The sequence below is a fragment of the Cetorhinus maximus genome, chromosome 10 (genome assembly GCF_964194155.1).
Source record: "Cetorhinus maximus chromosome 10, sCetMax3.hap1.1, whole genome shotgun sequence".
NCBI lineage: Eukaryota > Metazoa > Chordata > Chondrichthyes > Lamniformes > Cetorhinidae > Cetorhinus > Cetorhinus maximus.
Window position 1 is genome coordinate 83218118 of NC_135888.1, and position 16937 is coordinate 83235054.

General features: G+C 38.9%; 1 protein-coding gene across 3 annotated transcripts in view; it reads left to right on the top strand.

Annotated features, from left to right (window-relative positions):
• ergic1 (endoplasmic reticulum-golgi intermediate compartment 1) overlaps positions 1-16937 on the top strand; it is a 102296-nt gene that overhangs the window by 52870 nt on the left and 32489 nt on the right. For all 3 annotated transcript variants that reach the window (XM_078550701.1, XM_078550700.1, XM_078550702.1), the window contains exons 3-5: positions 6525-6597; positions 8722-8816; positions 13224-13348. In XM_078550701.1, the coding sequence (XP_078406827.1) occupies positions 6525-6597; positions 8722-8816; positions 13224-13348 (293 nt within the window). The remainder of the gene's footprint in view (positions 1-6524; positions 6598-8721; positions 8817-13223; positions 13349-16937) is intronic.

A 16937-nucleotide genomic window follows, 5' to 3' on the forward strand; every position in this document is an offset into this window, starting at 1 on the left:
GTGATGCATTAGGATTACTCATTTTTGACAGTTTGGTATCATGAGTCAGAATAGTTGGCTTGTAGTGACTGGTTAATGACTGTAAACTACACATCTCTCAATATTGTAAGACATTTCCTCCGTTCTGACGCATGTCATAACCCACATCTTTCTTGCAATGCAGTGACTCCCTTCAAGGACAAAATAAATGGTATCCTTAAATCATTTATGCAGTGTGAAGTACACTGTTCTGAAATGAAAATTGTAGTTAATAAGGAAAAATAAGTAGATTTACAATCCAAAACAAGAGTGTAAATTGAATATTACCTGTATGAGAGCAGAATTCTAATTAACACCAGTATTGCTCGAAAAGTTTGTATTTTTTTTTTGAAAATTGAGACCAAACTAATCCTGAGATTAAAATATAGAAAACAAATTTTCATGTTGTTTCCAAAATACACAAATAAGACTTTCTCAAATATAAGGTAGAGAACAGAAAACCCTTCACAGACCTGAGACTCACATAAGAAAACACATGGTTAAAGAGGATAGAATTGCAAGAGTAATGATTAAAAGGGCACCTGATCTGCATTTTTGTCAAAATGGATACAATTGGACAATATGGTTCCATAAAACATTAATTTTGTGAAATAAAATTAATCCTTTAGTTGCTGTAAGAGAGTGGTTCTGATGATGAAACGATGACATTTAGGAACTGCTACAATATTGATGTGTTGACAAACCAACAGTATTCTGAGAAGAGTCACACGCTCAGGAATTTCTCAAATAAGAGGAAGTGTAAACGGTATAGTTCAGAATCAATGATATACTATAGCCAAGATAAAAGCAAAATACTGGGGATGCTGGAAACCTGAAACAAAAACAAAAATACCTGGAAAAACTCAGTTATAGCCTCTGGTTTGTAGAGAGCAAGTGTCAAAGAGACTATCTTTATTTAATTGTTCAACTTTAGAAAACAGCTCTTAATGGTGGAGTAATAAAGTTCAATGTGCAAATTCTTTTATCCCTGTCCTCTAGATGGTTGCTCAAAAAAATTAAAAGCTACAGTCAATTGTATACTGTTCTTTACTTTTGAACAAGAGAAACAACAGTAATCTAAAATCTTTAAGTTGAAGGTACTTGTGAAAGAAAAATAAGGCAGACATGGCTTCATAATTGAAACAGGGTTCACAGTAGTGTACTAGTCATGTTATTGGACTAGTAATCTAGAAGCCTGGATTTATAATTCGAAGAAAGTGAGTGTAAATCCTACCATGGCACTTTTAAGAGATTACATTGTTCACTGTTTCACCTCTTTCCTTAAGAAATGAAATCTACTGTGCTTAGCCCATTGGGCCTATACACAATTCTAGCCCACATCTAAGTGGTTGACTCATTTTTAAACTGCCCTCTAATGTGGCTTCGGAAGTCATTCACTTGTGTGAAGCTGCTACAACGAATAAGAATAAAAACTGAATGGAGCACTGGGCTATGATCTACGCATAGAATTAGGATGCAACAAAGGCGCATCTAGCCCAATCAAACCTGCAAAGCCCTCCTCACTGACATCTGGGGACTGGTGCCAAAATTGGGAGAGCTTCCCCACGGACTAGTCAAGCTACAGCCTGACCTAATCGTACTCAGAATTTTACCTTTCAGCCAAAGTCCCAGCCAGAGTCTTCCAACAGCAGCCCTGAGTATGTGCTATCCCAACTGCAGGCACTGCGTTATACAGTCAGGTGGGAACAAGTCTTCAAAATTGTCTCCAGGCTCCATGAAATCTCAGAACCTCGAGTCAGACGTGGGAAAGAAATTCTCCTGCTGTTTACCACTTACCATCTTTCCTTAGCTGATGCATCGCTACTCCTCCATGTTAAACACCACTTGGAGGCACTGAAGGGAGGAGAGCACAGAATGTGCACTTGGTGGTGATTTGAGTAGTTTGGTGATACTGCAATTAATCCAGCTGGTTGAGTCTTCAAGTGGGGCTGGGTTTGCTGCATGTGGTGTAAGAGTCAACGCAACAGTATAACTGACTTGAGCTTGTCTTCACCAATCTGTCTATTGTAGATGCATCTGTCTGAGGCAGCATTGATCGGACTAAGCTCTATATAGTTGGTGTGGCGGCCAAGACCTATTTTCACATTGGTGCTCTCCATCATGTCTTTTGGCACTACACTATGCAAAAGAGGATAGTATGTCACTGGATTAATAATCCAGGGAATGAGTTCAAATCCCGCCGTGGCAGTTTGAGAATTTGAATTCAGTTTTAATGAATAAATAAATCTGGTCTAAAGATCAAAGTTCCTCTCCAGGTTGCACAACATCCTGACTTCCACATATATCACTGTTCTGTCATTGTTGTTGGGTGAAACTGCCTACCTAACAGCATTGCGGGAATGCCTTCACAATGTGGACTGCAGAGATTCAAGAAGGCAACCATGGGTGGGCAATAAATGCTTATTTTGTTAACGGTGCCTGCAACCTGAGAATTGTTTTGCACAACGAAGCCTCCTAAATCCTTATAATCTGAGACTGCATAGCGATGGTACAAAACAAAAATCGAATTACCTGGAAAAAATCAGCAGGTCTGGCAGCATCGGTGGAGAAGAAAAGAGTCGACATTTCGGGTCCACATGACCCTTCAACAGAACAAGTAGTGCGATATGTTAATTAAATTCTACAATGCTATAAATTTTAAAATAAAACTTACTTTGATTCAGTATTTTTGTATTTTGTTTAATATTTTCTTACAAACATGCAATAAATGTATAGCAGGTTTCTTTGCAATATTTTTCTTGTTCTTCAAGATTATCATTTCTTGACCACGTGTTTCTCCATTTCCATAAGGAAATGATTTATAATTTCTTAAATTTTCATTCTGACAGTTTTTATTCCTGTGATATAATTGTGCATCAAAATAATTTTGAAGGGGGACTTGGAGAAGTTGGGTCATTTTCATTACAACAAAGGAGTTCATAAGGTGATTTGATGGAGATGTTTAAAATTAGAAAGGGATGGGCAAAATGGCCAGAAACGCACTGTTTCCAGTAGTTGAGACATAGATACAAATTTAAGATTAAGGATAGCAAACAGGCTGTCATTTACACATGACTTTTACAAAGAGTTGTGAGGCTTTGGAATTAGTTATTGAACTAGAGGCCATGCCAACATTTAAGAATATGTTAGATTAGGTGCTTGAAGGGAAGGGGAGTAAGAAAATATGGAACAGGGAGGGCATGTGGAATTGGGACTGCTCCTCGTGAGGATAAACACCAATATGGCGTGAGTAGGCTGAGTGGCTTGTTTCTGTGTCATAAATCTATTTACATATTTTAGACGCTTGTAATTAGTGTGGTGTCTTTTATTGTGTACTTAATTGAGCTTGGCTGGAATTTTCCAGCCCCCACCCCACCCCAACCCCATGTGGCGGGTTTTCCTGCGGCGGGGCCAGCAAGCCATTGAAATCTCCGTTTGTGCTGGCGGGATCTTCCGGTCCTGCTGATGTGAAGGGCTGGAAAATTCCAGCCCTTATATTTGATTTTCTCATCAGATGATGAAACACGGGTACACACTTAAACTTACACCAAGGAGACGTACAATTTATCGACTTTTTTTTACCCTTCTAAAAGCTGAGGTTTAAAGCAAGAGTGGGAACTGAAATTTTCTGTCCAGACCATTCTTCCTGTTGTGATCTGACATTCCACTCCGATGATCTCATGAGTGAGTGCTGCCCACTGCTCACCGTTTTGGTTCATGTCACTGAAGGGGAATTTCAGGAAGCCACACCAGGGGGAGTTCCACAGTAAGCGTTAGTTCCCAGGCTGTGTCAAACCAGCAGCAACTACAACGTATGAACTAAGCATAGTAACAAAGGGGCTGGCAGAGATTCTGCCAAGTAGCCAGATTTTTCCTTCAATATCACTTGGGATTACTTGACAATCGAGAGAATGCAGTTTCCTTCAAGACAATTTATTAAGTTGTGTCATGAGTTCTGAAGATTTCCTTTAAACCCATCCACATATACCTAACACATTGTTTAGGTTTTTACAAAATTCTTCGGGACTTTCAGCCAGCAATATGTCTGACTGATTTCCGAACGGTTACACATACTGTTATGCAGAGAGACTAGAGAAGCTGGGGGTGGGGGGAATGTTGGTTTCTTACAGCAGAGAAGATTAAGGGGACAGTTAGTAGCAGTTTTTAAAATCATGAAGGGTTTTGATAGAGTAAATCAGAGTAAGCTATTTTCCTGTGGAAAAAGTGTTAGTAGATTTGAAATAATTGTCAAAAGAACCAGAGATGAAGGAGTGGTGGAAGCAGATTCAGTGGTGACTTTCCAAAGGGAATTGGATGGTTGAAGAGGAAAAAATTGTAGGCTAGGGGAAAAGGGCAGGGATGAGGGGTTAATTAGTCAGCTCATTCAAGAGTTGACGCAGACATGCTGGATCGAATAGCCGCCTCCTGTGCTGTACCATTTCATCATTCTATGACGCTGGTCTTGCTGTCCATGGCCAAAATGATTTTTTTTTAGTGTTATTTTGTTGCTAAGGATATCTAAATAGTAGTTGGATCTGGCTTCAGTGATTTGCACAAAATGGTAGTGACGAAGAGTGTCATTATACCTTAGCCTGTGGAACATCTCTGTAACCATGATATTTACTTCTATTGGAACCATTGTTTAGGTAATGTTAAATTGTATGGTACTGCAATAGTAGTTACTTTATCGCAAATATTGTTTTCACCCTGTGTCAGACACCTAAACCTAAACCTTAATTATTGCAGTGAGCTTTTGGCTTAGTGGTAGCATTCCTGCTTCAGAACCAGAAGGTGCAGGGTTTGAGTTTTGCTCCAGGCATCCCTGGCAAGTAGAGACTGCAGTCCAAGCTCTGAATTTTGGCTTGACACCCAGGATTCTTGATCCGTCCCTTTGTTCATTTTATGGGAGCCCGTTAAAAACCTCTGCTGTTATAGTGTTAACCACCTTATTGGCTTGTACAAAGATGGTTACATCCATGGAAGGAGTTTGTTAAACTGTTAATTGGTCTGAAACGCCTTCATTGCTTCACACTGTTCTCCATGGGAAGAGTGTGAAGATATGAATTAATTAATCTTTAATGCCAAAATAACATTGATAATCTTGTGTAATATGAGTTAATGATGCGAGGGAAATGGTTGAAATTCAAACCTTGACACCAGTACAGTCCATTGTGTGTGAAGTTTCTATATTTGAGGATTCTTTTTGGCACCATGGGAACCTTGGGTGGCGAGCCTTACATATTGCATGTGAAGACTTGAGTACTTGTGCTTCTTCATGGACGTTACCACTGCCTATCCATTTTGCTGCTAGAATTTGCAAATCATTTACCTTACACTTTTACAGTACCAAGGGTGTTGGCCCCATTCCACTATTTGAAAGGATTGCTTCTTAGCATTTAACCACAGTTTTGACCAACCTTACTTATTTTTGGGCACTTGACATACAAGGCAAGCAGCTAGAAGCATCTCCTTCTGCTTGTGGATAAGTTCATATGAAGAAAATCTTTGGGCCAGCTGTCCCTGAATGTTCGCCCAAGTGCCCAATGGTCTAGTCAAAACTGACTGATGCACTATATATTCATTTTATGTAGTTGTTTGAAAATGAATAAAATTTTGGTTTGTCCAGACAAGCCAATGGATTTTTATCTTGTGGGGAAATTGGATTTGGGAGATATTTTGGTTTTGCTGAATCTTATCAAACACCGGTATAGTTGACTAAGAGAAAGAAACAAACCTTGCATTTACATAGCAATTTTCACAACTTCGGAACCCTCAAAGTGCTCTGTAACCAATGAAGTAGTGTAGTTATTGTTGTTGTATAGGGAAGGGGATGAAAGGAGAGTTACTCATCAGCTCTGACGGCCTGAAAAGCAAGCAGCCCTCCATGTGCCAAGTAACATCTGTTTGTTTGATCCTACATTTCCAAGATTTTATTGGTTAGCTGTGTTTTTGCTATTGTCTGAGCTTTAGCAGCTCAACTACAGTATGCTGTGGCACATTCCGCTGCATTAATTTTATATGATGGTTAACTACACTAATGAATAATTGAATTGACATCAAAAAAGTAGAATCACATGGAACATTGCTTCTCCAAATCAAACTGATACTGCCACTTGTTTATGGGCTTGTTTAATTCTCCCGTCTTCACAGAGTAACATGAAAATGAGACATTTGCAGCACATAATGGATCCAGGATCATAAAACTTTTACAAACAATTTGTTTTGAGTCTTTACAGAGTTTTTAATGCAGGTCAATATTCTGACAATGTTTTAATGGTTTTAATGTTTTACTTGTTTATTTACCTGACCCTTATCTTCAACCAAGTGACCAGTTAGTCAACCTTTATTGATACAGCAAAGCACTGAGTCTTTACTACCGTTTATAAATGATGGGGTCATAAAATTATGGTTTGTAGAATTTCTTACTCTATACAATGACTATATATCCTGCATTTTGAACCAAATAGTACTGGAGTTGTTTTTAAATGCATTCATTTGTTTTACAGTTTCCATCTGTTGTTGCGTGTTCATGTTGTTCCTTTTCTTGTCAGAACTGACTGGCTTCATTGCCACTGAAATGTAAGTATGACAGTCTGTCCGTAAACTATTACAGTTGCTGCAGTATTGATTAAAACCCTTCATTTGCAGAGGAAAGCTTAATGCATAGGGCTCAATTAAATTTACCATTGCTCATTACTGTTGGCTCTTGGGTTGCTAGGAGTTCAATGGCTTTTCATTCTCCCTGGGTTGTTTATCACTGATAAATAATATTTACTCTCCCTCCTTCTTTCTATTCATTTATAGCAACAGGTCTTGAAAAAATCTCTACATCAGGTGTGTTTTCGTAGAGGATAGATATGCTTCAGAACAAGAGTAGGCCATTCAGTCTCTTGAACTTGCTCCGCCATTTAATTGAATCACGGTTGATCTGTATCTTAATTCCATTTACCTGCCTTCATTCTATATCCCTTGATCCCTTTATATTACAAAATTCCATCAATCTCAGTTTTTAAATTTTCAATTAAACTAACCTCAACAGAATTTTTTTTTTTGGGGGGTGGGGCTGGGTTGCGATGGATGGTGGAATTCCAGGTTTCCAATCATCTTTGTGCACTTTGTGCAGAAGTGCTTAGCTCTAATTTTAAGGTTTTCCCCTTTGCGCTAGTCCAATCCCTGATGTGCAAAATAGAATAGACTGCAAATTTTTTACAATCTTTTACATAACATTCCATTTTAAAAAAAAACAAAATGCACCCTTCCCGTACATTAGTTATAATTTTAGTTCTGTAGGTGGAGCACCAGATCTGTAGTCAAGTTTAGCAGCTGGAATCATCTCGCTAAGCATCATAATAAGTGGGTAAATGTTGTGCTTACTGTGACACTTAACATCTTGGGGACACTAATGCGGCAGCGATTCTAGCAATCTCTCATCCTCCCCCTGTCTTCCCAGCCCCAAACACACACACCCCACAAAGTTTAGTTTAGTATAATTTTTCCATACTCTTTATCCTTGATACTGCTAATTCACTTAGTTTAAACAGAATTAGAGCAGAGTAATAGCTGATAGAGCTGGAGGAGTGGAGCAGGTTCCTGTAGTATTTCAGTGACAGCTTTTCCTCCTGACCCAAGATTTCAGTTTTGACTCTCGGTGTCAATTTAAAAATCAAAGACCTGCTACCAGCGTTGAAAGAGAGAGAGGAGATTAAAAAGTCATCACCAAGTTATGACTGAAATAGTGACAGTTTCCATTTAAATGTCAAAGTGTCGAGCAAAGGTTAATGGAAACGTGCTCAGTGATGCAAATACTTTTAAGGAAAAAGGAAGCTCTTTAAAAATCAAGCTTTGTTCCTGTAACCTTCAATTAAAGTTTTGCATATTACTTGTTTTGAAATGTTTAGATCGCTTTTACTGATGGGAATATGACTTGCCCTGAAGTCAGACATCTTATGCACCACACATTACACACAATACCTTGAATAAAGATATCTATTTGCTTTCTGATGACACTTTTTTTCCTTTATTTGAAACGTTGTCTTCGTTTTATTTTTTGGCTTCTCATAATTGGATTCCAGGGCACTGCTGTGCTGTAATTTCAAATTTTAATCCCGAGCCCTCAGTAGCTCCTTTATCATTTTATGTACATCTCACGTATGCTTCATTGTTACTGGGAACAATGCAGAGTCATCAGAAAATAATTTGAATTGTAGTTTGACTTGGTCATGCCAAGAAACCAGCTCAAACAGTTATGGAATTTTGTGTAGCCAAATTGAAGGTGTGGAGCTGTAAATTAATTATATTAATTGCTATACCAGAGAGATGTCGCCCAGATGAGTAAACTTGTCTGCATTGCACTAGAATTGTTGTTAATTGTATATTAATTGTGTCTAATTATATGCAGGTGGAGGATTTTTTGGGATTTTGCTTAAGCACATATAGAGACATTGATTTTGTTAGCTCAGTTTAATTGTTTTGTAACAAAAAAGTTACTGAAACTGTGTGTGGCTGAGTTAGGAGGTATATGCCTGTAAGTTTCACTGTAAATAAATGTAAGACAGAGTAAATATTGGCTCCATTACATTATATAACATTAGTTGGGAAAATGCTACATTTCTTTCTATCTTTGGTGTTGCCAACTAGAACATTTAAATCATATTTTCTTATTGCCAAATGTTCTTGGAATGAACGGTTGCCATTTTATTTCAGAGTGAATGAATTGTACGTGGATGACCCTGACAAAGACAGTGGAGGAAAAATTGAAGTAAATCTAAATATCACTTTACCTAACCTTTCATGTGATGGTGAGTATAAGTAACCATGAATGAACAAAAACAGGAAGGAATGATAAGGTCAGCTTACCCTTTCTTTTATGTCTGAATATGCAAAGCCTCTGGGGCTAAACTTCATCCGTACATCAGAGTTGATTTCAAGTCTGCATCACTGCTACTTGTTAGATCACCATTCTGGCCCTTGTATTTTCTTGAGCGTTTTAGCCGAATCTGCCATTACTATAGAATGCATTCTATTCTCCTTGTAAACGACTCTAAACGTGAAGCAATTACTCGTTTTTTAAGTTGCGTTTGGTTTAGTTTCCATAACTGATAATTCCACTTCTCGGTTTCTTGGTTAGGAAGGAAGAACATTTTCAAATCTGTCTCATTCCATTTCATACTTCAAAAAGAAAACTCAGATCATGAGTTTACCCTCTTCCCATCGGTTCCTTGCTGCCCTGTCCCCATTGCCCTCTTTACAGTGAGAGCCAGTTAAATACATCTTGGTACTCTTCATAAATGTTCTATGCTGTTACCGTTTGCAGAGTCGTTAATGTTTGTTGCGAAAGAAATCAGGATTTCCGGCATTGCCGGGCTTAACCTCTGAGTTTAACCCATAAATTCCCTGCCCTCTTTTGGGCATTTTTGAACTGCACAGAACCTGTGTGCAAGTGCAATATTGTGCTCAGAATTCCTTCCTTCCTTCCTTCGTTCTCTCCCATGCCTAGTGGCATGTGGGGCAGAAGATGCATGTGCTTTTGTCCGTTTCCATGACGACTTTTTCCTGGAACAGGTCGCCAGCCTGTCGCCAGAGGCTATAGCTTGAGGGGCACCACTCCACATCAAGCATGGCTGACCAGAGGACTCTCCCGCTCTTATCGCCTGCTATAGGTGTATTGGAAGGATTTTCAGGTTGATAATCAGTCTGTTTGGCTGCATCATGAATGTACCTTCCATGACCATTGAGTCCTGATGTGTGACTTGAAGCCAGAGTATAGGGTTCTGAAATCCAATTTAACATTAATTGTAAGACCCTGGGTCTGACCAAAAATGAAGCCACTCTGGATACAAGTATGTTTAGACAAGGTTCACAAATTTATTAAGTTATCAAAACAAGTACAACAGAAGGGACACTCAGTGGTCTCGGCCGATTCACCATGGAATACCGTCCTCGGTTGGCTGGGGTACTGTCTTTTCCAGAATTCTTCTTCTGTCTTCTTTCTGCTTTCTGCACACTGTACCACTGAAACAGGCCTTATTAACCCATTCCAAATCACAACCACAGCCTGACCAATGGCAGCCCTGAACTCTGGTTCAGGCAGTGCATGATTAGATTCTGATTGGCGAGGTGAAGCATGTACAGTGCATGGTCACCTCCTGATGTCCATTCTTCCAGGATAGGAAGCAAGATTAGCTCATTGTCTCAGATTTTAGTTATTTAATGTGAATTCCAAGTTAAATGAGACACTTATCTTACTGCAAAAATAAAACTACAACACACACTGACGCAGTAAGATAAGTGCAAAAAATTGCAGATGCTGGAAATCCAAAACAAAAATAAAAATACCTGGAAAAACTCAGTTTTTCCAGGTATTTTTATTTTTGTTTTGGATTTCCAGCATCTGCAGTTTTTTGCACTTATCTTACTGCATCAGTGTGTGTTGTTGATTAGATCAGTCGCTTTTAAATGTCTGCTTTCTGGAGGCCTCCTGCTGGGTGATATGTTTTACTGTGGCTGTTGTGTTTGGAATGGCTATTTTACTTTTAAAAACAGATTGTAAAGTTATTTATAACTTTAAACAAAGCAATATCAAACTAATATAGAGAATTACACAGTGGGCAATATTTAAAAATCAAGTGTGTGTAACATAAGTAGATAGAAATCATCAGTATTTACAAGGTGGGCTAGGTAAAATATTCTTGCGCATTCTGTTGATAAAGTTACGAGTGATAAAAGTCAAAAGAGATTGTATATTTCCAAAACTAATCACCCACTAATAGAAGTTAAACCTAATACAAAAATTACATTTAGATATTTTGATTCTGTATTATAACTACACTAAACTCCTACAAGAGCTTGTGGCTCAGAGGCAGGGACACTACGCACTGTGCTAAAAGACCACCTGGCTCAGGTTAGGGTAGATGAGAAGAGCATTGATCATGCTGTGCCAGACATGATCTTGCAGGATAAATTATTGGGTGGACCAGGAGCCAGTCGCAGAATGAAAGGATTCTCTGATCAAAATGGATTCAGCTATTCTTTTCTAATATTTTATGGTAAATAGTTAGTATATTACAAGTGTGTAAACAGTCATTCTTGATGGTATTTCATCAAAAGGTCCCTAATTAAATGAGGCGTAAGCAAATTAATACTCCTGCGCATTGAACTGTTATAACCCCTCATTAAAAAAACACCTTATTTCACATTATTACTCAAAAAAAGCTGATCTGTGTTTGTACTGATGGTCAACCTTTGCAGAGTTGTATCAGCATTTACTAGCTGGAGTCATTTGATGTTGTCGCAGAATGACCCAAAATCCCCTTCTACGCATGCAAGCATCAAAGCTTGTAAGCATGTGCAATCTTGTGGGCCTGCACTGCCTGGCTCATCTTCCAAAATTGCCTGAGAATTCCTCCTAATTTGCATGTGTGCATAGAGGAACTTGTGTGCGTGTGCATGTGCAGTCATGTGGTTTCTTGCTGGGTTGTCATGACATCGTTCTTAGTAGCGTTTGCACCTTCAAGGTGGGTGGGGGTGGGGCGGTGACATGCTATAGAGACTGGTTATGTAAATTTTAGTAGGGAGACTAGTTGGTGCACAATATATCTTCAAAATCAATGTAAAATATACTGGAAAAAAGTGATGTAAACAGCAATGACACATGCTTGACGACCATTGTTAGTTTGACTGCTGTTCTATCAACTCTTGGCATAAAAATCAAGTCAATTGTAGCAACATTTAATGCTTAAGGTATGTGTCATAATTGTAGTAGCCTTCAAAATACTGGAAACATACCAAAAAAATTATTGATTCAAAATTGGGGAGGGGGGTTGGGGTTACATGCTTCTAAGACTACCTTAAGAAATAATTCTTACTTCAGTGCTCATGTTCTCTTAAGAAATTTCTAAACCTGCTGCTAGAAAATTGCCCTTTTGGATACTGATGTGACTACATTGAGGGAAGAATTAGTTATTGCCAACATTTTAAGTTGTCATAGTTAATGCAGTACCTCACATTCAATCTAACTAATTACTTTTGTACATTATTGGCAAGATCTTTGGATTTAGGTTTACACAGAAAAATAAACCAAATTGTAATATTTGGCCCCCAAACCAATTAAGTTATCCAGTCCCCCCTTCACTGGCCTATATTCAGTGTTGTTTTTGAGACGTTTGTGCTTTGGAGGCTGATAATAATTATGGTTATTCCTAAGCTATTTATTTTAGGCCAAATATAGTTAATTTTACAAGGGGTAAATGCAATCTTCCATGGCCTGAATTTTTGTACTCGCCGGGCGTGGGCGATCGGCACACCCAGAAGCGGACGTGAAATGCACTTCCACCTGTGATTGGCCCCCAACAGCTATCTTACGCTGGCTGGCCAATTAACGGCTAGCCAGCGTGAAACTCGCCTGGAAAAAGGCTCACCACTGCTGTTGGGGGCGGGCGCTGATGTCTCTGTGGGTTCTGGTGAGCGCTTCCAATGAACTCCCTGAAGGCAGACAGATGCCTCAGGGAGCTGAAAACCTCCAAATAATAAGAGAGCCCAAAAATGCCACAGAAAATGTCCATGCAGCACGATCAAGCACCTGAAAGCAGATCTCATTAAATACCTGGGGACTGTTTTTATTTTAAATCCTAATGGAGATTTCATTCTGCCCTTGGATGAGGTTTCATCAAAAATGTAAAGGCCGCCAGGCTGATTGGCCCCACCATCTGCCAACCATAAAGTTGGATGGGCCATGAAAAATTGTTACAGTTGGGCTGTTAATGGGCTTAATTACCCTCTTAATTGTCGGCGGGTGCTCTTTTGACTTTTGCATGTGCCCGCCAAGCGAAATATTGTGCAAGTGCGTGATGATGTCGGGACGCTCGCCCAACGTCATCTCGTGCGATTTCACCCCCATTCAGGTCAGGCACGCACCTGCCTCCAGGACGTAAAATTCTGGCCCATGCGTATTCTTGCCAATGTTTTATTGTGTCAATAATGCACAGCTGGAACTCTTTCTTACTACTTTGTACAACGAGAGGTAGAGCATTAATAATTAGCTCCTGGTTATTTTAGGACTAATTGAATAGTTATTTTAGTCCATCAAAAACTAACTTCAGAATTTTAAGTAGACAATATATTTAAAGTTATTTTGAAAATTTTGAGGACTTCTGTTTCATGTTTGAACAGTTTGTAGTGGTTTGTTTATTTTAAAATCTTTTTTCCAGTTGTTGGACTAGACATTCAAGATGAAATGGGACGACATGAAGTTGGCCATATTGATAACTCTATGAAACTTCCTCTAAATAATGGTCAAGGCTGCAGGTTTGAGGGACAGTTCAACATTAATAAGGTAAGTTTGAAAGAAACAGGCTTCAGGATGTTTCACGAAAATTAAAGTCTGGAAAAACCTTTGTATGTGCTCAGAAATTTAACGATTATGTCCAAACACCTGCTTAAATGCTACAACAAAGATAAAAGAAGATAAACACAATGTTTGTCACATGTTTTTCTGTATCTGGGTTTGGTATTTAAATATGGTCACTTCCCTGGCGTTGGGGGGGATAAGATTCCGTCTTGTTTTCACTAATTTGCACCCAAATTCCAAAGCACTGGTGAACCAGCAGAAAAGATTGAGGAATTTGAAGCATAATTGGCTTGCATCAAAACCACTTATGTTCGTGTTTCTCATGATCTTTTGTGCTAGTTCAAGATTCATTTTGTCTGGATCAGGTTCCGCACACATAACTGGCCATGTCCCCAGACTGACATTGTGAGATTCCCCTGATTGCACTGGTAGGGAAGACTCTTTTAGGCTCATAGTCGTGTTTTTTTAAAAAGGTTTTCCAAATACTTAATTTACAAAGAAACTGGCTAGTGTACAACTAGGGATCGTTCCCTCCGGGACACCCTGGTCCACTCCTCCATCACCCCCTACACCTCAACCCCCTCCCACGGCACCTTCCCATGCAACCGCAGAAGCTGCAACATTTGCCCCTTTACTTCCCCTCTCCTCACCGTCCAAGGGCCCAAACACTCCTTTCAAGTGAAGCAGCATTTCACTTGCACTTCCCTCAATTTAGTCTACTGTATTCGCTGCTCCCAATGCGGTTTCCTCTACATTGGAGAGACCAAACGCAGACTGGGTGACCGCTTTGTGGAACACCTTTGGTCTGTCCACAAGCATGACCCAGAGCTCCCTGTCGCTTGCCATTTCAACACTCCACCCTGCTCTCATGCCCACATGTCCGTCCTTGGATTACTGCATTGTTCCAGTGAAGCTCAACGCAAATTGGAGGAACAGCACCTCATCTTCCAACTAGGCACTTACAGCCTTCCAGACTGAATATTGAGTTCAACAATTTTAGATCATGAACTCTCTCCTCCATCTCCAACCCTTTTCCGATCCCCCTTTTTTCCAATAATTTATATAAATTTTTCTTTTCCCACCTATTTCCATTATTTTTAAATGTATTTCCATCCATTGTTTTATCGCTACCTTATAGCCTATTTCGATCCCTTCCATCCACCCCCTCCCACTAGGGCTATCTGTACCTTGCTCGTCCTGCTTTCTACCCTTAATGTCACCTATTAGCACATTTCTTAGATAATATCACCACCTTCAACACCTCGTTGTCCCTTTGTCTGACATCTTTTGGCAATCTCCACCTATCACTGGCCCTCTATCCAGCTCTACCTGTCCCACCCTCCCCTTAAACCAGCTTATATTTCACCTCTTTTCTATTTTTCCTTAGTTCTGTTGAAGAGTCATACGGACTCGAAATGTTAACTGTATTCCTCTCCGCAGATGCTGTCACACCTGCTGAGTTTTTCCAGGTATTTTTATTTTTGTTTTGGATTTCCAGCATCCGCAGTTTTTTGCCTTTAAACTATTAACTGGTTCAGTTTGTTTAAGTAATTTTCATTGATTTTAAACCTGGTTACTCATAAGTGGAAAACTGGACACATAAATGCTTATTTTTGGTGATAAACCTATTTTCAGCTACACAGGTAAAACTGCACCAGGTTACCACTCCTGAGTACATCAAGAAGTACATTTCATGGAAAGGAAAAAGTGGTTACACTCTATTGCTTTTGGTCACAGATTTTAGTTTGTGATTATGCAAATTAGTTTTAGTGGAAACTTAACCAAATGCATTTTGGATCCAATTTCATGACTGCTCACCAAGTGGGAACTCTACCTCAAAGAGTTTGTAACCAATTACAGCTTTAAAAAAAAAGCCTACAAAGCCATGTCCCAGACAAAATTTGCGTGGATGGTTCAAATGGATTTTTGAATTGTAGACGTTAAGGGAGGAACCAAACTGTATAATCACAGGAGATTTCTTTCGTTTAATGTCTGACTACGAATTATTTCTGAATCAAAATGTCAGTTATGAAAACCAAAACAAGCCATGGATGCCATTGAAAGTGATCGGATTTGTTCATTTTACTGAGTTTGTAGAAAATAATCGAATTGATTTGGAATTGCTGGAAAAAGAAACTAGATTCTGTAGTTAGGGGGAAAAAAATAAAAGCTAGTGAAGGGCTACCAAACATTAAAAAGTTATCTGCGCATAAAATCATGTTGGATTGAATAGCTTCCTTATGTGGTTCATCCATCCCTTTAGTTTATTGGAATGTTTGGTTTGGAAATGTGTACATCTACTTTTGTTTACTTAAGGGACAAAAAGTAATAGTTTCATAGCTCGAGCAGGACAAGATTTTAAAGGATCTGCACCAGCTGGACTATTTAGTTCAGCAGAATGATTTGTTGAATGCGTTATTTAGATGAGGTAAAGAGGTTTTACTCGATATGCTTACAAATCTTGACTCATCAATAATCCAGTGAATCAAGATTCCTTTGTATTGTCATACCTCCCTTTCAAATGCTATTCCAGCTACTGGTCCGCCACAGAGTGTATTTATTTTTTGTAACTGAACCTTGTGACTTGCATTGCTTATGTAAAGAATATTGAGTCATATGGTAGGAATCCCTTTCTTTGTCTTGATCAAGCCAGTTAAGTGTTGATCAAGCCAGTTAAGTGTAAGGTAAAGGCTATTTAATCTTCAGATAACTTTAAGTGATTCTAAAATTACTTGCTGTTTGGGAGTGGCAACTTTTGACTAATCACTGATTTTTTTTAATGATGGGTCCATATATGTAATATTAGCCAGTAAATGCAGATCTGAAATTGAAACGTGAGGAGTGTACACTGATGTCTACTAATGCTTACCCAAACGGCAATGAGAAATATCTTGCTATAGTCTAAATAATTGTTATTTCACCAGATGTCAGCTGGTGCCAATGGAGCAGTATCAGGTCAGTACCTTCAGGAGTTGAGAGGAAAGAATAAAACCTGGGCCCGATTGCAAAAGCTGGCACAAATGAATCAGACTGATAATTCTGTCAGTATGCTGAAACAGAAAGCAGCATCTTGATGTCTCACTCTATAGATGCCCTGATGAGTCCATATGATTCAGTCCCTCAATTTGGAATGACTTTGGTTATTGACTTCTGTATATCACTTGCTTACAACCAGTCTGTATAGAATCAGTACCCAAATGTCAGGCAAGTGGAATTTCTACCCTCATTGAGCACTTGAAAGCTATAAAAATGAATGTAGTGCAAATTGTACTCAGTTTTTGACAGCATTTATTTCTGATTTGTGCTTTCTTTAATATATTGAGATTTAAAATAAAACAAAAAATGAAAAAATCTATGAAAATTGAATCATACTCTATTTGTAGTCCATTATTTAAAATGATTTGATTAAAAGCTGTATGAAGTATAATGGTCCAGATTCTGCATTGGTAAAAACGGTGAGGCTAACAGCATTCACCGATATTAGAGTAAATGAGACACCAACATCTGACATCCGCACATGTGCATTTAAACATTGAAATTTGGAAGTTGCCATTGGGAATACCTGCTCTTCCAG